Source organism: Panthera tigris, chromosome B1 (assembly GCF_018350195.1).
Source record: "Panthera tigris isolate Pti1 chromosome B1, P.tigris_Pti1_mat1.1, whole genome shotgun sequence".
In the NCBI taxonomy this organism is placed as follows: domain Eukaryota; kingdom Metazoa; phylum Chordata; class Mammalia; order Carnivora; family Felidae; genus Panthera; species Panthera tigris.
This window is the reverse complement of record NC_056663.1, coordinates 114,201,713-114,222,792: the sequence shown is the minus strand read 5'-3', so window position 1 is coordinate 114,222,792 and position 21,080 is coordinate 114,201,713. Positions and strand designations below refer to the sequence as shown.

Sequence of the window (21,080 nt, the reverse complement as noted above, 5' to 3'; positions counted from 1 at the left end):
AAACCTCCATCCTATGATCCAGTCTACAAAGCAAGACCTCAAGTCAGTCTGTCTGATTCCCCTCACCCTCTCCTCATACTTGTAGAAATCCCACTGTCTAGAGGGAGCACACGGACAACCCCGTACAACTGCACGGCTATGGTTTTAGCTTCCTTCTGATGGGAAGCAAGGAGCATTGTCCAGGGTTATTCTGCCATCTAGAATCTGACCCTGTAGTATCTAATTTAAAGAACGTAAGGGCTGATACCCTGCAAACTTTCCATGTCCCTTTTAATAATTGCCATAATTATGTATCACAGCAAAACAGCTTATGTAGGCAAGGCATCCGTTTGGGAACTTAAGTGGCTTATGTTTGCACACAACTTGCTCCAGGTCCCCTGGCAGGCAGTTTTCAAGTATTTTCCCCACTTCTTCAATGCCAGGATTTACCAGTGAGCCTTCTGGGAGGAAGAGCTGGGCACTGGAGGGACCAACTGGCCAGAGGGGATGGAACGGAGGCACGGGAGAACAGACCTGACCCACACCACACACACCCACGCTCTGGGTTAGCTCCCGCCTCCCCACTCCTGCTCACCCCCAGCTCTAGGGTGGTAGGAGATTCGTTCTCATTCATGGCTGCCCTATTGATTTTAATTTCCCTGTCATAGTTTTAAAAAGTAAGTAAGAGAAAAGAAAGGTGTGGCTAAACTGGGGAAAGAATGGAGGAGTGAGGGAGAGAGGCGATGAGAGAGAAAGAGTTCTCTTGGAAGAGACTAAGTCCTCCTCAGTTTGGACCCGGCTCCTGCGATAAGGCTAGGCAGCGTTCCTCAAGAAACAAACACCTGCTGCTCCCACTTCCTAAAAGACCAGGAACCCAATCTCAAGAACACTTCAAGCACCTTCTGCCACATCCCGTCCACCTCCCACTCCAGCCTCGGGCACAGGCAGTGCCCAGGGGCAGGGCAGGGGATTCTGGCTCCTCTGGAACCAGTGCCTCTGTGCCTGGGCCTCTGCGTTGGATAAGCCAGACGGCTTATTTTTTAATTGCTTTAGAGGTGCCGAGTATCAAGTAGCTAAGAAGCATGACTCACAGCAGGACTTGGTCCAGCTTGAAGGCAAATCAGGTAGTACGTTTTTCTTTTAAAAAATGATGGGGGGTGGTGGTGGGACAGGCACTGGGGAGGTGGCAAGAAAAAAAAACAGCCTGAAAAAAGCTACGTGAGACACAGTTCTTTGTACTAGCAGAGTAAGCACAATTAGCAAAATGAAGCCGAAGAAGGAGGCATGTCTGGGGCAATAGTGTGAGTTTGAACCAGGCTTCTACCAACTGCTGGCTTTCCCAAGTCTGGAACACTGACCCAGTGCTAGAGACTTACACAGGAAGGGAAACCAAACTGGACACAGTGGAAAAGATCAGCCTTGACTGTTTGTTTGTTTTTGAGAAAAGACTAACCATCAATATCTACACAGTTCTGGTGCTACATATGATTGGCCAAATGTTAACCAAAATGTTAACCAAAAAGGAACAAACAGGGAGACAAAAAGGGAAAAAAAAAAGTAAAAGCATACTTTTTATAAATGTGTTTATTCATTTGACAAGTCAGAGTGCTCTTATACCAATGTAATATATATCAATATAATTTCACATAGTTTATGGCAGCTTTATAACTTGCTGAGAAAACCTGGAATAAGTTTTATAAAACTTCTCTCTCAAAATACGTATGGAGGTTGGGTCTTCCATGAAATCAACCAGTTATTTTTCAGCCAAAACAGGACACAGGTTGACAAAACTGAGCAAAATGCAAGGAGAAAAAGCAGGCCACAAACTATATACTTGAATTTCCAATTGTTTTTAGTTCCCTGATATTTCTAATGCATAAAATCTACCCACATATAAGAGACCATTTACCAGAGTAAAATGGTAGGTAAAGCAATGATGTTAAGGCTTTATTAATGTAAACGAAAACAAAAAAATCTAGTACAAACTAGAAAGACAGTCTTTCTTTATAGGAATTTCTGCAACACAATGAGCTATAAAAATACCTTTCTATGTTTTGCTTACTGAAAATTTGAGTTAATCTTTTAAAAAACCGAATTTCATTCTCAAGATGTTGTTGGGAAAATACTCATTTAACTTGGAAAAAAAAGTTTATAGTTCCAACATAAAAAAAAGTTCTGACAATAAATTTGCAATAAATGGACTTCCTTTAACACTCTGGAAGGTCTGAAAAGGCTTATTTTAAATTAAGATTTGTACTATTATTATTTATAACATGAAAAGGAAAACCTTAATTCAAATGACTGAACATTCCTTTTTTGAGATATGTTGATGATGAATAAGAATCAAAAGATAAAATGTTCTAGGATGGATTTAAGTTCCACTTTTAAGAATTCTAATTATCTCAGTGTAAAACACATGATTTTAAAGCCAGGAACTTTAAAGAAACAGCAAGGACTACCCTGCCAGAGGGAAGTGATGAGAGGACAGAAAACCTGATCTTAATCAAAGATCTCAGAGACCTATGAATAGAAACAGGTGTCCAAATCAAAGACAGAGAGAGACCCCAAATGAGAACCATCCTTTAGGACACACGCTCTGATCTGGGGATCGTTAAGGGAGCTGAGAAAGTAGCAATTGTTGGAAACGTGCATTAAAAATAGGAAGCAAACCTCCGTATAATATCCTTACTTGCTCTCTTGAGCAGGAAAATAATTCCCACTGGAGGGCCAGGGGACCTTTAACTCAAAAAAGAAAAAAAGCTGAGAGTTTTATTCAAACTGAAAGAAGCACATCAACTCTTCTTTCCCTCCGGTTTCTTCTTTTAAAGGGTCAGGGGAATGGTCATCAGCCTTTAAGCTTTTAAGGTGAGGTTCCTCAAAGATGATGGGAATCATTTATCTGCTATGCTCTGGCTTGGGAAATCATTGTAATTATTGTTATTAAGTGTTTAAGAATCCACAGGGAGGGACAGTATTATACACAGGGCACCAAGAGAGCTATAATCTGCCACCACACCCTACCCCCTGAAACCCAGGTGTCCTGCAGATTGGAAGTAACTGCATTTTTATTCTATCCAACAGGAATCAATAATGCAAGTAAGCTGGCTTCCCTCCATCTGTTCACATGGCCTGGAAACCTCCTGAATGTCTTACGTTACAAATGTTGAAGCTTATTAGGTTTGTATCAAACATGGTAAAAATTATCCACAACAACAGCTAAAACACCATCCTCTAAGTTTCACAAAGGCTGTCAGACCTTCTTTGCCTAAATGTTCATTTACAAATCATGAATTCCTTGAGAGGCTGCAAAAAACAAATACACAAGGTCGTGATTTAAGTAGCTATCACACATATATGAAGAGCATCAACAAATTAAAATGAAGCATTTCTAAAATTATAATTTTCCCACCATTCGTCAGATACCTAACGTTTTAAAACCATTTCAATCCTGAGAAAAGCACCTGGAAAGATTTACTAGCCTATGGGCCTGGTGGATGGAGAAGGTGTCCGTCCTAGTTGTAGCCTACTTCCTGGTATACAGGTGATCAGAAAGATATCTTGGCATGGGTAAAAGAAGGAACGAAAAGAAAAGGGACAATCCAGAAATCATGCACGTATACACTTTAAGAACCAGAGAGCAATTTTTCTAGAATAAAGATTTCTCTGGCCCATACAAATTCTTCCAGTTAAAAGCTTCTGAGTAGAACAGATCCACTTCTGTCTTGGAAGGAGTGGCCACTTGCATTTGCCAGGGTTCTTCCAGAAGCTTGGCTGGTACTACATGGCCTTTCTATAGCTTCCTATGTGGGCTAAGTGCTTTCTTGCTTCAGACGGTTGTTCACACACCTGTCACTGCACCTGGGGAGGGTCCGTCCATCTCTCCCCACTAATCACTTGGTTAACTTCTACTCCTCATTCAGGTCTCAGTTTGAATACTATTTTCTTAGAGGGGCCCTTCCCTAGCTCCCTGTTACTCTTTCTCATAGTCTTACTCTTTACGTTCACAGTATTTATCACAATTTTAATTAACCACTGGGCAATTATCTAACATCTGCATCCTGTCACAAACCTTTAAGCTTCATGAAGATAAAGACCATATCTATTTTATCCAGCAATTATTATCTAATGCGTACCAGAGTACCTGGCACATGAAAGACACCCAATAAATGATAACAGGGGGAATGGTTAAAATTTACGGGAGGTTTTCTATGTGCTAGGTACAATCTAAGTTGTTTACAATGCACTCTATCATTTAATTCTCCTAAAGATTATTAGCCTATCTTGTTCTCTCTGTTACTTACCAAAGTGGCTGGTGATCATATAAATACATTCTATGACTACCTTTAAGGAAACAGTTCCAAGGTCACCATAAAAATTTACATATCCGCTCACCCCCAGACTACTTACCCTTCTGCCCAGAATCTGGTTGATAGCTGCACTTTCTTTTAGAGTACACTCAGCTACAACATTCGCTCTCATTTCTTTCATGTATAACATAAAAGCGTTCAGAGGCTTCTTAATGTGAGGTCTTTTTGGCTCCTGTTCCTTTCTCTGTTCATGCTGAGGCTTCCTAAAAGGTGGTTGGGATGGTGTGGGGGCAGGGGGCGGGGAGGGACAGAGGAAGGAAGAGATGGGAGGAGAGAAGCAGAGCACCTGTTCATGTCACCAAAGTCAGGCCAGGGATAACCCTCTAGAAGGGTTGTCAGAACAGCATTCACTTAGAAGAACAACTCATTGGGAGTAAGGATCCTTTGGTTTGAGAAAGTTTACCTATAGTTATGGAAGTGTTTGACACAAAATGTAAAAGGGTTTGTGAAGATGCTCCATCTAGGACCCTGAGGCTGAGCTCCTTGGTTATCTCAGGAAAAGCTGAACACATAGTATGGGTAGTTATTCCTCTTTCAGAATTGAGGTTCTTAACTTTTTTGGGTCAAGGGCCCCTTTGAGAAGCTAATGAAACTCTAGACTCACTCCCCCAAACAAATGCGTGTTGGCTTTGCCTACATGTGCAGGGGTTTTATGGACTATCATATGCACCCTGCCACCCCAACCTCCCATCCTAGTCTACAAATCCTAGATTAAGAAACTCATTCACTAATCTCTTCAGGGAATTTAGTCCTGCTCTAGCAGCCTGGGACAAACCCTGGCCAGACTGGGGGATCCTAGGCTTGGTTGTCCCTTTCCCTTCAATTCTGTGCTTTCGAAGCCTCAAGCAGGGTGAAGTGTGTGTCCAGAAGGAAATACATGGAACTTTCTGGTCTACTTCCCTCTGGTACCATCAGGTGCTCCCCAACAATCAGAACCCAATTTAAAACCTGGTAGTAGCTTTAGCAGCTCAAGATTATTCAATGCCCACACTCTGAAGATTACTCTGTTTTGGTGAGATTCCCTTGATCTTCTGGGGTCTGTGCTCCTTTCCAATCTTAAAATCAGCACAGTGAGAATCAAGCTGCCTAAACTCCTCAGGGGCAGAACTTTCAAGGCAGAGCTACACTGATTTTCATACTAAAAGAGAGGGGGAGATATTCAACGGTAGCAGGAAGAAATTGTGTTTAAATCCTCACGGTATCTTAAGGCATTCACAGGTGAAATCAGACGTGTACTCACACGTGCATTAGGTCACTGTCAGTGTGGGGATGTTCCTGTTTGACCTGAGGCGTTACGATAGCTGGATGAGGGATGCCAGTTGTGTGGGGACCAGGAGGACCAGGAATCATATGATGGGAAAACCTAAAAGAAGGAAAGGAAAGAAAGCATATGTACTAGTGGCTGTTGTAGCAAAACGAGGCAGAACCCTGAAACATTCTACTAACTGCTAATGACTGAGAGTGAAAACACATCTTTATACACAGTATTAACTACGAATTAGAGTGGGCCAATAATTAATTTCTTTCTGTATTCAGGTGGAAAATATTTATACTTATTCCTCATATAACAGGTTTTTTTTTGTTGTTGTTGTTTTGTTTTTTCAAACTAATAGAATCTGACATTTTTCCTGGAAGGGCTCTAGGTCCTAGAATTAAAAAAAAAAAAAAAAAAAAAAAAAAAAAAGAGTGACTTTTCTTGCAAAGCAGTTTTAAAAGAAGGATTCCAGTTTAGTGTAATTGCTGGAAATATAACACTTTATTAGGATTTAGCTTTTTAAATGATTTTTAAATAATAGCTAAAGACACCACATTAAAATATCTCTGGGTACATTCCTAAGCAAACCACCACATTAAATAAATCTTCTCATATTGTTGGCTTCTTTATTGATAGTAAGAAACAATGAGAAAACAAGGGACTGGAAGGGTTTTTGTTTTGTTTTTTTAAAGCCCCAATTTAATAAAGTTGCCATCAACATCATTGAAAACAATCTTTTACACAGAAAGTAATGTTTGAGAGATCTAGCCTTATGGAAAATTGATAATAAAATTAAGGGGGAGGATACAGTTCTGCACCAGGTAAAAACTACACATGCTAAAGGCTTTTCTCCCTAGTATGCTAAAGAGCATAAAAAAAAATTTTTTTTTAAATATCCACCACCACACAAGCCAAAGGAGGGTAACTGCCATGCAAGAAAAATAAAAGAGAGTACTTTCAATAAACGCTTTGGATAAATTTGAACATCCTGTCGAAATTTTTGCTTTTCAAACTGCTTTAAAGTAAACATTTAATTCAACAAGAACAATGTTCTCAGATCTTTTATCACATCCAGCACAATTAATTCCTTCATCTGGGAGGGAAAGAAGGCACTCCACTTGGATCAGAAACAAATTTTTAAAAATTAAGGAGGCATGGGAAAAATACAAATATTTGATTAAATAATGATGCTCTGCTACTTGGATCGTTTGCAAAGATACATGATGCTGGTTATTTGCATGGGAGAAAATCCTGTCATCACAGAGTTCTTACGATGTTAAAAGGGGTAAAAATATATTTGGGGGGAAAGGTATTAATTTCATGCCCTCCCAACACGCTAGATTTCCAAGTTGCTGAGCAAACTTGGAATAATGATTTTTTTAAAAAGCTGAAATCCACCCCAGAACTTGCGAAGTTCATACCTATGTAAGTAAAGATTCACGACCAGTTAGCAGCCCAACAGTTTGACTTCCAGCCCAGTACGGCTAGCTCCCCTGGACAAGCCACAGTGAACACACAGATGGTGCACAACAAGTGTGTGTGTACATCAAGCACAGGGCACAGACGCCATCCTCTCCAGAAGCAGAAGCATTACACAGAGCAGTGTGGCATGGCAGATCTCACAGAGCTTCGCTTGAACTAACATGTCCACACAGGGCCTGATTCACACACTAGGACACACACCCCGGATGGCCTGACAGCTCATAAGCGCCATTCATTCTCTTCTGACAGCCTTGGTCCAGGAAGGCTCTAGACTACCTGGGCATTTTCAAACACTGTCGCATTAAGCTGCTACAACTTTCCTCCAAGAAAGCAAATTACAGAACTCAGACCAAACCAGTCTTTATCCTTCCCCCTTCCCCCACTCCCGGAATATTTTGAATCAAACAAGCTCTTCTTATAATGTCGGCTTTCAGGACATTTCACATCCCACAGTCAGGAGGCAGTAAATTCTTTGGGACGCACAGTGTGGTGTGGCCGAGTCCATCTCCCTGAGGGGTGTGGCTGTGCTGGTGGGGTGCAGCGTTTGGCTCCTACCCAGGAGTCTCTGCGACATCTAGTGTGGGAGCCAGGCACACTGCACAGACAGACACGTGGCTGAGGTATGCACCCTCCTAGCCAACCGAGAGGCAAGCAGAGGCGCACACAATGCAAGCGCAGGAAGAGCAACTTGTCCTGGGCCCAGTTTCCGCCTCCACCTACCTGGACATGGAAGTGTCGACTGACAGTGAGGATGGGTAGGGTTGCCTGAATCCTCCCGTGATGGGATATACAGGCTGACCTTGCCTGAGGTCACAGAAGAAAGGAACCCATCAATGACAAAACACGAGTTACCAACCAGCAATAAGAGTTTGATGAGGGGAGAAGAGGGAGGGCTTCAAAAGAACTGTGTTGGGGTATTACAGACCACGGCATTTCTTCAGTTATCCAATGGCTTCCCTTCTTAACCTCCACCTGATCAAAGCATCATTTACCCTGAAGAGCTCCCACCCTCAACTTTAAAAACAAACCAGCCCATGAATTACCCTTCACCCCTTTCTCTCTCCCAGCCCCACTGATGCTCTGAACAAAACAGGCATGTAACAAATGTTTACGGAGTGTAACGGAACTGTGAGAATGGGGAGTACTCCTTTCAGAGTTTTGAGAACTTCAGGGAAGGAACGAGGGAAGGGAATGAAATTGATATAAAAATGAATAAATATTTTAAAAGCAATTACACTCTCCCTACACTTTCGTATACTCATGCTACACTCAAGAAATAAAAGATCAATTAATTGGAATCATTCCCTCTCCACTGTGAGAATTCCATCTCTCTTGTTTTTTCCCACATCTCACATTTCTCATTTACACCATCTGTATTTCGAGCTACCACTCAGCACAGGATTATTGCCCCTAAGTAGTAAGTTCAGACAGAGTAATTGATGTAGGTTTGAAGGTGTATGCATAATCAGTTAAACAGTTATTGACTGAGAGATTTAGTGCTAAATAGGGACAGACAGACAGACAGACAGCTGGAATTTCCATGGCAGGATGACACCTTCTTCCCAAAGAAGAGAACATAAGGGTGTCAAGGTAGGGAGACTGGGGCAAGGATAGGGGGCCCTGGGGAAAGAGGACCAGATCAAGAAAGGAGAGGGTCCATTTCCTAAAGCTGGCGCAGTGTTTCTGTGGAGAGAGCAGTGGGGAGAGGATAAATGAAGAAAGGGTGGGGGGAAGCTGTGTGCTAATAGTAAGATGATAAAAATAGGCTACACTAAGCCTTTCTTCCAAAAATATATTTCCTCTCCTTTACCTTTATAATTTAAAAATTTTTGAAAACAGCAGTAAGAATTTTTTTAGACATAAACAAGAAAACAGAAAGTGTTTGCATTCTGAAAAAAGAAAGTCCAAACATCAGTTTTTCACTTGTCTGAACTCAAACTGGTGCTTACTTTATTAACATTCAAACGATGGTTTTGTAGTTTTGAATTTCTAGTTATTTGTCATTTACTTCACCTGCTCATTTTATAAGCAAAGACTGATGTTCAATGTGTCTAAGTTTGTTTCAAAAATAAGTTGTTCATAAAAAACTAGACAAGAAAAACCACACTGAGCACTCTGTACAGGCATAGCAAGTGCCCAAAGCCACAAATTGAATCCATAAACCTATAAGCTTCAAAGCAAATGCTACATAGTCATTTTCTACACATATTAGCAAAGGCATTCAATCCATTTCAAAGTCTGTATGTTTTTCAATCTTTCAAATTGAAATGAAATAAAGTTAGCACCTTGCTTGTTGATGTGAAATTTCTTCAACTCTGCAAGTGTTATCATTCATAAAGCTAATTTCCATGAATGGAAAGAAAAACTTGTGTTCAAATGCCTGACTGAAGGTTGCAGGAAGGATCTTACCAGCCAAGAGGTGGGGTAATCTGTCCAACACCACCTGGAGACAGAGGATAAAAGGTAGGGATCTCAGGAGCTGGAGGATGTCTGGACATGCCTGTTCAAAAGAACAATGAAGGAGTAGAGTTTTCAGATTCACAGAACATTTGACTATAAGGATAACAGAAAAGCAATAAAGTACTTTATGCCATTAATACTTAAGGTCTAGCACCAAACAATGTTTACCGGATGCATTTAATTGAAGTCTGTTTGTTAGCTTTTCTCAAGATTTCAAAATGTGAGAAATCACGTCTTAAGATAGGACATCCTGAGGAACTCTTGAAAGAGTAAGTATGCTCTGTGTGACCATAATGAGATTTTTAAATTTTTTAGTTTGCCCTCATTATTTCACTTTGGTTACGAAAATGGTAGACAATTGTTTTTGTGTAGAATGGAAAATGACAGCCTTCCTAAGTAGATGGCCTGCCATGACGCTCAAGGATTAGGTAAATTGCCACTTTCATATTTCCATTGGCTCCCTTACGGACACATAGATTTGGGAAATGTGATACCTCGGAGGATCAAAGATTAATTAGGAATCATCTTCAGCCCCATAATGGTCACACTTGATATGATTCATTTGGTCTCTGCCACTTCAGCTCCAACTAAGCTCTTCATCAAGTTGAGTCCTCTGGGCTCCAAGGTCAAGCTGTTCTGGATTAGTTGTATTCCACAGAAAATGAGAATGCCACCAAATTGTTTCTTGAGCTCACAGTCCCTGGGGTACACTGCCCTATAACTGTAAAAACCACCTAAAGATTATACCTAATCCCAGTCCCAAATGACATCTGTTTAGATTCTACCTTGGGTGTAGAAAAGAAGGGACACATGCATAAAAATGCAAAACATAAAAACCTAAGATTCGGTGCATTTTGGGGAAAGTGATTCTGATTAGGAAAAAAGCCACAAAAGTTTCTTTATATAGTTCATCTGGCCTACAAAGCCCACTTCCATATATAAGCACACGTTTCCACATTTAATACCCAGATATGCATTCAACGGTTATGTTCAGACCAACATGTGAAATTAGGTGAGCACATGAAAGATGCTCTTTAATTATTCTGTTTTTACTGTTTAAAATGCCTATGAGTTTCATTTGGGTCTTAAAAGATATTTAAGGTCTTGAACATATGGGAATGACTTAAGTGTTGCCTTCAAAGTGGATGTTAATTTGACTCTGAAGTTAGGATAAACTATTTCTCAACTCTCATAGGAAGCAAGTAGGAAGAAGGTTTTTAATCCCTCAACAGCTTACATGAGATTATCTCATTTTTGCTGTTTTTAAAAGATTGTCTCAAATCCCTCCCCCCTTTTTGGCTAGAAATACCACTGCTATGGGTCACAGCGGACCCCAAATTTCATACTCTGGGATTTTTTTTTTCTTGGGCCTGAGGAAGTTCAGGCAGTGGGGTGAATCTAAGGGAGCCTACAGTGATGATTCGTGACATCGGATTCACTGGGGAGTTTCTCCAACATGCTGCCCCCCACCCCCGAGATCCAGAAACCTCCCCAAATATTAGGGTCTGCAGCGGGACTGCTCAGTTTAAAAAGAAAAATCAGACTAACTCACAAGAGCTCTGGAACCTTTGTGGAAATTTGAGCTTGAAAATCATGACTAGAGGTTACAGACTATCAGAACTGTCCGCTTTAATCCTTTGTTTTGCAAATGGGGAAACCAAGGTGTGGGATGATTAAGTGACTGTTTAGGCATCCGGTTAAGGTACCTACAAAATATGTATTGTCCTGGACTTTTACCCCTGGGACACAGCCATGCGTAACTTGCTGATGTCATCACACATCTAAGCAGACAAGCCTAAACCCTGCTCTCCGCTCTCATCCACGTTCCAGGCACACTTAGAATGCTGCATCAGTGATTCTGTAGTAGCAGGAGTGATGCAAACGAACACAATACAAACTAGGTTGATTTGGTTTTACTGCTCCAAGGAGAAAGGGGGAAACCACCATTTACTTAGCACTTGCTACATGCTAGTTCCTATGCTGGGTATTTAGTTTGACTGTTTCCACTCATACTTCAAATACCCCTCCTTCTAATGTCTATAGCTCTGAGATATCTTTCTTCCTTGTTGGAATCTATAATGTTTTATTTGTACTTGTAACAGGGTACTTAAGATGGTCTTCATTTTGTTTTATAGTTAGTTTGTGCCAATGATTTTTCCGTGTGAGCTTATATACTGCTTGGAAAAAAGAGACCATGTTTTACCAATCTATGTTCCAAACTATGGTGGTCTCCAGAGGAGGTTCTCAATAAATACTTTTGAATGACTGAACAAATGAACTAGTAGTGTTTAAACAGACCCGTTCTTCATTCGTCAATATTACCAACAATTTTGCCAACCATTATACCAACAAGCACACGGTGTGGCTTAGGCCATTACATGAACAGAAAATGGATCTGTGTTTTCTACACAGCCTATTGTCATGTTAAGATCCTAGAAGTGGATCTCCACCAACTGCTATGCTACTGAAGACACATTTCACATCATTCATTTAACTAATATTTACTAAATACTATGTGAAGGAGGCTATACACAGCATAGCCTTAATGATTTTCTTTTTAATGTTTATTTTTGAGAGAGAGACAGAGAGAGAGAGAGAGAGAGAGAGAGAGAGAGAGAGAGAGAGAGAGAGAGACGGAGTGTGAGCAGGGGAGGGGCAGAGAGAGAGGGAGACACAGAATCTGAAGCAGTCTCCAGGTTCTGAGCCATCAGAGCAGAACCCAACTCTGGCCTCGAACCCAGACACTACCAGATCATGAACTGAGCCGAAGTCAGCTACTTAACAGAGTGAGCCACCCAGGCGCCCTTAGCCTTAAGGATTTTTAAGCTTTTGTAAGTAACTCTAACAATTACAGATGAAATGATTCTGGAATCAAACTCATATGGATCTATTAATTCCTTTTTTTTTTTTAAGTTTATTTCTTTTGAGCGAGAGAGAGAAAGCACAAGTAGCGGAGGGGCAGTGGGAGAGTGAGAGAGAGAATCCCAGGCAGGCTCCATGCTGTTAGTGTGGAGCTCAATGCAGGGCTTGAACCCATGAACCATGAGATCATGACCGGAGCCAAAGTCAGATGCTTAACTGACTGAGCCACCCAGGTGCCCCTGGATCATCAATTATGCCACTCACTAGCTACTTATCTTTGAGGAAGCTATTTAATTGTTATTGTTCTTTAAAATCAGTATAGAGATGCCTGGGTAGCTCAGTTGGTTGGGCATCTGACTCTTGATTTCGGGTCAGGTCATCATGAGCTCATGGTTCGTACGATCAGGCCCCAAATTGGGCTCTGGGCTTATAGCGTGGAGGCTGCTTGGGATCCTTTCTCCCCCTCTCCGCCCTGCCGCGGCTCATGCACGCGTGTTCTCTCTCTCTCAAAAGAAATAAACTTAAAAAAAATAAAATCAGTATAAAGATGGAATAGGGGTTGTTGTGAGGAATAAATGCATGAATATACGTAAAACAGAAAAATGCTTGGAACACAGTGTTAAGTGCTATGTGAGTGTGGTTACTTACAAGGATACAATGGGTAATACAAAGACAGATATGTAAAGCCAATATTTCCTAAAAGCTCTTTCTTTCCAACATTTTCGTAAGACATAATGAGAAGAAAATGACTGGTATCAGCTTCCTTTCCCTCTCCCACACCTACAACCTATACGCACACACATACCCCACACCAACACGGTGAGAGAAAGGTAAAACTGAATGTGTTTCCTACTGTGAAACGAACCTAAAGTTATTTTCCTACAAATGAGAATGAGTTCTGCTACAGTATATGTTTATTGGATAGTTCTATCTATGGTTAAAGCATGGACATACTTTTTTATTTATTATTAGTATTTTTTAAATAAAACTAACCAGCCTCCCAATAGTTTTGAAATTAGCAACTCTGGCCTCAGTACCACCATGTTCTAACTAATTTAGCTACATGATATAACTAAAAAGACTGGCAGTAGAAGACAAAGAGAATAAAAGCAAGAGACCTAGTGAGCTTTTTACTTATTTTTTGGTGATGAATGTGACCAAGTGGAATGATACAAACCCCAAATCATGTAAATTAGTTCTTTTTAAACCAAAGTTACATATCCCCAGAGAGAAATGGTGACAAGGTATATAAACTCTTTGCTCACAAAAAAGTAGCAAAACAAACAAACAAACAAAAAACTTTATATTAAGAAAAAAAAAAACAAAACACTGTATACAGAGTAGAATGCAAAAATCACAAATTTGGGGGACAAAATAAGAACTTCAGAGAAAATGCAATTTTCTGATCATGCCCACTTGTTCTTTATCTAGTTCTGGAGAGTTTGTTTAAAAAAAAATTTTTTTTAAAGCAATGATATAAATTACAATTATTAAGACAAAACAAGGTAGGGCAGTAGAAGAGATGGAAACAAAATACAAATGTAACTGGTAGCCAGTCATAAATTTGTCTTTTTAAAAAATAGAACTGTCCTAGGATTCTTGGAAGAAAAAACTTCTGAACCATAATGTGTTATTTTTTTTAAATAAGTGTGTTTGAAAGTGATTAGAATAGGGCCTAGGACATAGGAAGCACCATGTAGTTGTTAAATAAATAGTTAAAAACCAAATAAATCACACTATTGGATTCTTTGAGCCAATAGCTTGTTTGAGGCTTTTATATCTATCTTTAACTGTCATTTATAGCTTCATGGCTCCCAGATATGCATCTCTAGCACAGATATCACTCCGAGATAGTGACCTATAAATTACCTACCTTCTCTCTCCCTCCAGATGTCTATAAGGCACCTAAAATCACCACCATGACCAAGGTCACACTCTTGATCTTCCCTCTCAAACTCCACCTTCTTCCTAAAATACCCATCTCACCATACATCCTCAGACCTGTCTTGATGTTTCTTATTCCTTGGAGGTCCTTGATAAAAGGAAGTAGAGGAAGGACTGGAAATGAGGAATAAAACCAAGGCAAACCCGGAAACATCCGCATAGGCGATTCTTACATTTCCTAGGTAAAGGGTACAAAGCTCCACTCAAGCCAAAGTCTGACAGTGACTAAGTCCTCAAATAAGCAGTTTTAACAATGGATGGGAATCAAGGCATTGAGGATGTAACCTACAAGAGTTCACAGTAGTGGAAAAAACACCCAGCCTCTGAACTCCACTCTTTTTCTACACTTACTAACTTTTCTTGTCCACTATAGTTCAAAGATAAGGCTGGAAAAAAGGGTGAAATGCCGGTGATGGCAGATTTTACATCTTTACATTCTCTGTTTTCACACAGTTTTATAGGATCTTTTATTTTGAATTTCTAAAGATCCTGTTGAGGTCCAAGTGTGTATGTACATGGAAAGAGGAGAGGCAAACAAATTCATCTTCGACGTATGCTCTAAGCAGAATGGACCAGAAGGCCTGCAGAACCTGAGCTCTAAGTCCTGCAACCAACTCATACCCACACCCACCAGGTTAGAAACTAGGAATTCTGAGAGTGCCTGGGTGGCTCAGCTGGTTGAGCGTCTGACTTTGGCTCAGGTCATGATCATGAGTTCGAGCCCCACATTGGGCTCTGTGCTGACAGATCAGAGCCTGGAGCCTGCTTCAGATTTTGTGTCTCCCTCTCTCCTTGCCCTTCCCCCACTGGTGCTCAGTCTCTCTCTCAAAAATAAACAAATATAAAAAATTTAAAAAAAAAAACCTGGGCATTTTGATTTTTCAAACTTCTTATGCGATGTGTTCTTCTATAAACAACATAGAAGCAGAACTGGGTAATAATGTAGAGAGGCAAAACAGGATTCATGTTACTTTGACTTTAACAGAGATGGTTTTATACTTTAATTATTATTAATATCTAAGTTGGTGCTGGTAAATAACAAAAAGAGGATAAAACATAATAAGGACTAAAACCAAAAGAAATCACAAAAGGATGAAAAAGAGAACATTCAAAGTAAAAATCTCCTATGTTGTCTGTTTTCTAACATTTTTCTAACACTACCATCAACACCTACAACTGCAATAAATGAATACTGTAGGGGGCACCAAGCACTGAATTTTTAGTATATCTGTACAATATATTGGTTTATATGGTGGATTCTAGATTTTCAAAGCTGTCACTTTGAAAATAATCCTTTTATGTTTTTCTTCTTCTGTTTTTTAATCCTGAAAAATAAAAGTAGTAACAACAAATCTTTTAAAAAAACTCCTGCCAAACAAATGTATTTTGATCCACCCAGTGACATACAGCAAAGGCACCTGTACAGGCACTCGGTCTGATGAGATGTGGCTCCTCACTTATCGAGAAAGACCCAGGAAGGCAGGGGCTCTCACCTTGTTTGGAGTTGACATCTGAAGGGAGGTGTGAGGGGTGTGATCCTGGAGAAAAGTGCTCGTCGCTGTACGTGATAAGGGGGGTGAGAGGATGGACCGCGTGTGATGGCTGCACCACAGGCACCTTATTTGACTGCAAAGTAACCACAAGGTCAACAGTTAATAGGAACACCTCTCCCAAAGAAACAGTCACAAAATAGCAGTAACTGGGCATTAGCACAACCCAAGAATCATCTCTAGACCTGAAAAATTGAACTCATCTGCTGTACTCATTACACCTTCAGAATTTTTCCATGTTAAATACTCAAGTATATGGGTATCATATACTATCAGTTATTCAATCAGCACCTATGAGACTTAGGTTGATTATTATTTCGTATTACATAAATTTCTGTGCATACATATTTATGACCTTCTGGATTATCTCCTCAGGTTATGTTCAACTGTTCAACCCGGAGTTACTGGAGCAAAAGTCACAAACGTTTTATAAACTCTTTTTTATTCATTACATATGTCTGCAATAAAAAGGCACTCAAAAAACTGTTCAGTAAACAAATAAATACTACGAATTTGAAGGTCAAATTTTTAAACAACCCAATCAATATAAATTTTCTGTACTGATATCCCCTTAGTGTATATAATTTGTAAGTCTATAGTTTGTACATCTTACAGAACCACATTACAACATTTTTTTTCATGTCTTATAGCTTTGTCAATCAAATATGACTATCCATTCATTATGCTTTAGCACTACTCGGTTCGTCTTCAGGTTCTCTAGTTTCTACAAGTTTTGACTGATAAAAGGGAATTTCTAATCTTGAGTTTAACTGCATAACGGGAAATGTGGGCTGAAAGAACACTTTAAATTGTTAACATTTTATATGTCTTATATTAGCTTAAAAATAAATTTTATTATTGAATTTGGAAGTCTAAAATTACATAATAATATTTTTAAAGATTCAGGTTATTTTTTGGGCTGTATCAATTTGAAATCTGGGATCTCTTTATTTGTTTTAAGTTTAATCCCCCCACCACCAAAGGAAGTGCTTACTAAGCAAGTAATGTAAATAAGACTCAGGCAGTTTAACCTGATTAGGGAGATTGTTTTTGATAAACTCTACACTGCCTCCCCCTGCCCTTGAAAAAAGAAAGTAAACTCGATGCAATTATATACATGCAAAATATGTTTCTGGTTTTAAACTTATCCATTAATTACAGCAGTCCCAGGAAGATCTCAATTTTTACAAACACTACAGTAATAAGTAACTTGTGATTTAAGGGAAATAAAATACAATGAATTTTGAATATTCACTAAGTAACTAGTTCAGACAGGTCTTTACCAGTTTGAATCAGTGAGATTTTTACTGTGCTATAAACTAAAATACATGTGAAATCTGTTTCCCCAGAAGCAAATATCTGTATTAAAAAAACATATATTGAGGAACTACCTGACAACTGCACAGTATAAACTGCTTAAAATGTGGGTCCATGTTGAATGGTTGAGAGCCCTATAACACACTTGCTGACATACACACTAATTTTAAATTTGGTGTTTTTGTTTGTTTTACAAATTAGATATAAAAAGTATGTGGCTCCAACGGGAAGGACTACCCTCAGGAAAATTAGGAACAATTATCCTAGTAACACTTAATTCTCTTTACAGCTAGTAATACTAATTTTCTATACCCTATCATTACAACCTCCACCCAAAAAAACTTATTAAAAAAAAAAGGGGGGGAAAAATCACCCTTTTTTAGACAATGACATAATTTCCATACTAGATTTTCCCTGTATGATCAGCTCCTGTCTAATGGCAGAACTTGCACAGCTCGTATAGCCCTGGGCATTTATTAAATAGAGCACCATTATCAAAGCCCCATGCCTTTTCTCTATATACCTCAGCACAGACATCTATGCATATAAATGTGTGAAATGTTAAAAAAATGTTTCAATGCTTTTCAAGTGTTAATGATGCAGTTTGCCAAATACACAGAATGAGCTTCTTAAATACAAGGAATTTAGAATGCTACAGGAGGTGGGGTGGGGGTGGGGATAGAAGGATATCATTACAAACCCTTTTTAAAATGGAAACAAAAATCTCAACACTCAAATGCTAAAATGAATACATTTCAACTCCACTAAACTGCTTTGAGTCTCATTTCAAAAGTCTCATAAGAAGCATAATTGCCAAGCAATCTACAAAGGTATTTTCTTGGAGTGCTTATAAAGAGTAAGCATTGCAGAAATCTTCTGGAAATATATATATTTTGCATGCCTTTCTTATTTCCAGAGCACCACCTTAAGGAACCTGCATTAGCAGGCAGCATCTTCTTAATGTCTGACCTATCCCTCCAGTCATATAGCTCAGAATCTGGTGCCATGAATTTTTGCTAAATTATGCTATCCTTGCTCTCCTCTTAATTTTACGGTTTTCAACACAGATTTGCTTTCCTGTGGGAAGAAGATAAGAAGCTGAGGATTTTAATTTAAGCTCTGGCCTTGTCTTATATTTTGCAAGATGGATAGTGAAAGCAGTACTAGTAGGTGTGTTAAAGCCAACAAGGATTATGTCCATTTTTGTGGCCAAATAATAAAAGCAATATGAAATCTCAATAATATGTGTGAGCACAATTCTGAGGTTTGTATTTTGCCTCCTGCCGACCACCTCCACTATGTATATAAACGGATCCAACCCCTATGCTAGACATCACCAGCTTGATCATGTGTCCACAGCCCTAAACTGTGGGCTTCCTCTGATAGGAGTTCTTGTTCTCTGACACTGTATGTACACACAAGGCAAGAACCCAGGCAGTGGTACTCTGTTTAAGTTTGAAGACAGACAATATGACCATTCTTAATTCTAGTCCTCTAATCTCCAAATACCAGTGTGGTGTATGTTGTGGTGGGGAATAGGGGAGGAACAACCATTTGACTAGCTAGTCAAAAGGACAATTTTATGTAACTATATTATAATGCGCGGTTATACCTGTATATGAGGGCATATGTGTATATTAGTTAAACACCTAAAATGTGCCAAGCGCTCTTCTAGCACTGAAGGTCAAAAGAGACAAGGTCCCTATTCTTACTCAGCTTCCTTTCTAGGTAGGGGCCTGGGAGTGGGGTGGGAGTATTGGAGACAAAGAAAAAATACGTAAAAAAACAAAACAAAACCAAAACAAAAAAGATAGCAGCAAGTACTATGAAGAAAAGGAACTGGGTGATAGGAAAGCCAGTGTGTATCTAATTATATGCCTTCATATCATGTTAAAGCTGTAAGAAACCAAAATTTCATTTTAAGATTCGTACTTTCTAAGACAAGAAGCTGAGAAATAGAGGCCCCAGGAAATGGATGATCAAGCCACGACTACTGTCAGCACTTCTATAATATAGCCTTGCTCACTACACAACTGCAGTGATACAGGGTCGTAATGCATAAAAAGGGAATGGAAACCCCTGGGTCACTACATACAGTGGAATCAAGTAGTAGAGAAACACCATCTTCCCGGCTCCCACTCTATACTGGGTACTGTGTACCCAGGACCTCACTGAACAGAACCCAGGTCTCCCGACTCCCACTCTGGTGCTTTTCCCCACTACACATCTCCCTGTAAGGTAGAGATGAAAGGTAAAAATCACATTGACTCTTTTTTCATTCGTAGGTACAGTCAAGCGCATTCACAGGTACATTCATTGGTACATAGGTACATTCACAGGTAAAGTCTTAGTTTCCAGTGGAAAATCACCAGGTATTTTCAATGTGTGTCCTTTGTTTCATTATCCCGGGGTAACAGCACCCACTATTAATCCCATCTTTATGAGATAACCTGGCGACCTTGAGACATCCTGAATCTTCCACTGCTGCTCAGAGAAGTTCAGAAACTTGTCTAGGCTCACATGGCAGTAAGTGGCTGACCGAGGACACAGACTCTGACCTTCCAACTACATATTCTTTAATCTCAGGCTGGTGAACAGAAGACAGGTAAGGAAGATGTTAAGAGAAGGTACCAGAAAAGGGAAAGAAAATATAAGGGGCGTGGGGAGACTCTAGAAGACAACTCTCTCACCTACACTCCGCACCCACACATAGCTATCAGTAGGAAGCCTGCAGTCTTTTCCCAAGCTTGGAAAACTATCAGGCCATGCTACCTACCTAGTGCATAATAATTATTATGCAACTGACACAAGTGCTTACTGTGTGCTAAGCATTTTATAGTACCTTTAAAGCAGGTACTATTATTATCCTTCTTTTACAGGTGAGGAAACTGAAGCATAGTGAAGTCAAGGAACTTTCCAAGGGGACAGAGCTAATAAGTGGCAAAGCTAGGTTCAAATGCAGCAAGTCTGGCTCTAGGGGCCACGTTCATTACCACCACACAATGCAGCCTCCCCGAAGAGCCAAGTTCATAAAATCTTGGACACTGAGTTGACCATCTGGGCCATACCTGACAGTATGTGACATAGATGAAATGACTGTGTGGTCTCTGTCCCAGGCACAGGAATCACACCAGACAAAGAGGCACCTCAGGAGAAGTGGTCAGAGCTGCAGAGACTCAACTGGCGCCTTTCTCTCCAGGACTGGAAAACATTCCAAGGAAGCTAGCTTGGCTGCCACCCAGGCTGGTCCTTGCAGGTAAGGACCTCTTTGGCATCATAGCCAATAAAACCCACACCTCCTGTGGACACGAAGTGGGTGCCACTTAGGGATCCTGAGAGCCACCCCCAAAGCAGCGTTCCCAGAAATGACCCACTCACCGCTGGCAGTAACTCAAGCTGCCATGAATGTTGTCAGCCTCTGAGGATGTGGTTCTGGGAAGGACTAAAAAGTGGTTCAGCGCCCTCCTGGCTAAAGCCGTGGGCCTGCTGGTAAGAGCAGGAATTGGGGGAGAAACCTGCTGGTCTAGTAGCTTGTCCCCATTCTGCACATCCCCAGATTTCAACTAAACCCACAGTGCAAGACCTGGCTGTGCATAAAGGCCTTGAGTTCCATTTCAATTGGCTGTGCATTTTATCAACGATCCTGCTGGTAATAACCAAATCCAGAGAATATTAACATTCCACCAACTTACTAAGATGAGGCATTTCATCTGGCCTCAATTTTTATGGTGCGATTTTACTTTTTATTAAACTCAAGAAATCTGGTCCTCGTGGAACAGAAGCCATGTAATTTTATATTGTGTCTTCCCCTCCTCTTCTGAGAAGCTGAGCTTCTCAAGCTTTCCCACAGAGGAGCAGATTTAA

General features: G+C 40.1%; 1 protein-coding gene across 9 annotated transcripts in view; it reads right to left on the bottom strand.

The window, feature by feature from the left end:
* The window catches only part of LEF1 (lymphoid enhancer binding factor 1), a 126,405-nt gene that overhangs the window by 25,790 nt on the left and 79,535 nt on the right, over positions 1 to 21,080 (bottom strand). For 7 of the 9 annotated variants that reach the window (XR_006216832.1, XM_042984060.1, XM_007080808.3 and 4 more), the window contains exons 4-8: positions 15,843 to 15,975; positions 9,493 to 9,583; positions 7,804 to 7,887; positions 5,587 to 5,709; positions 4,387 to 4,549 (exon numbers count right to left, since the gene is read on the bottom strand). Coding sequence is in view for 8 of the 9 variants with exons in the window: in XM_042984060.1 (XP_042839994.1) it covers positions 4,387 to 4,549; positions 5,587 to 5,709; positions 7,804 to 7,887; positions 9,493 to 9,583; positions 15,843 to 15,975 (594 nt within the window). In the remaining variant the exon portion in view is untranslated. The remainder of the gene's footprint in view (positions 1 to 4,386; positions 4,550 to 5,586; positions 5,710 to 7,803; positions 7,888 to 9,492; positions 9,584 to 15,842; positions 15,976 to 21,080) is intronic. The other 2 variants (XM_007080811.3, XM_007080810.3) reach the window with 1 other exon arrangement.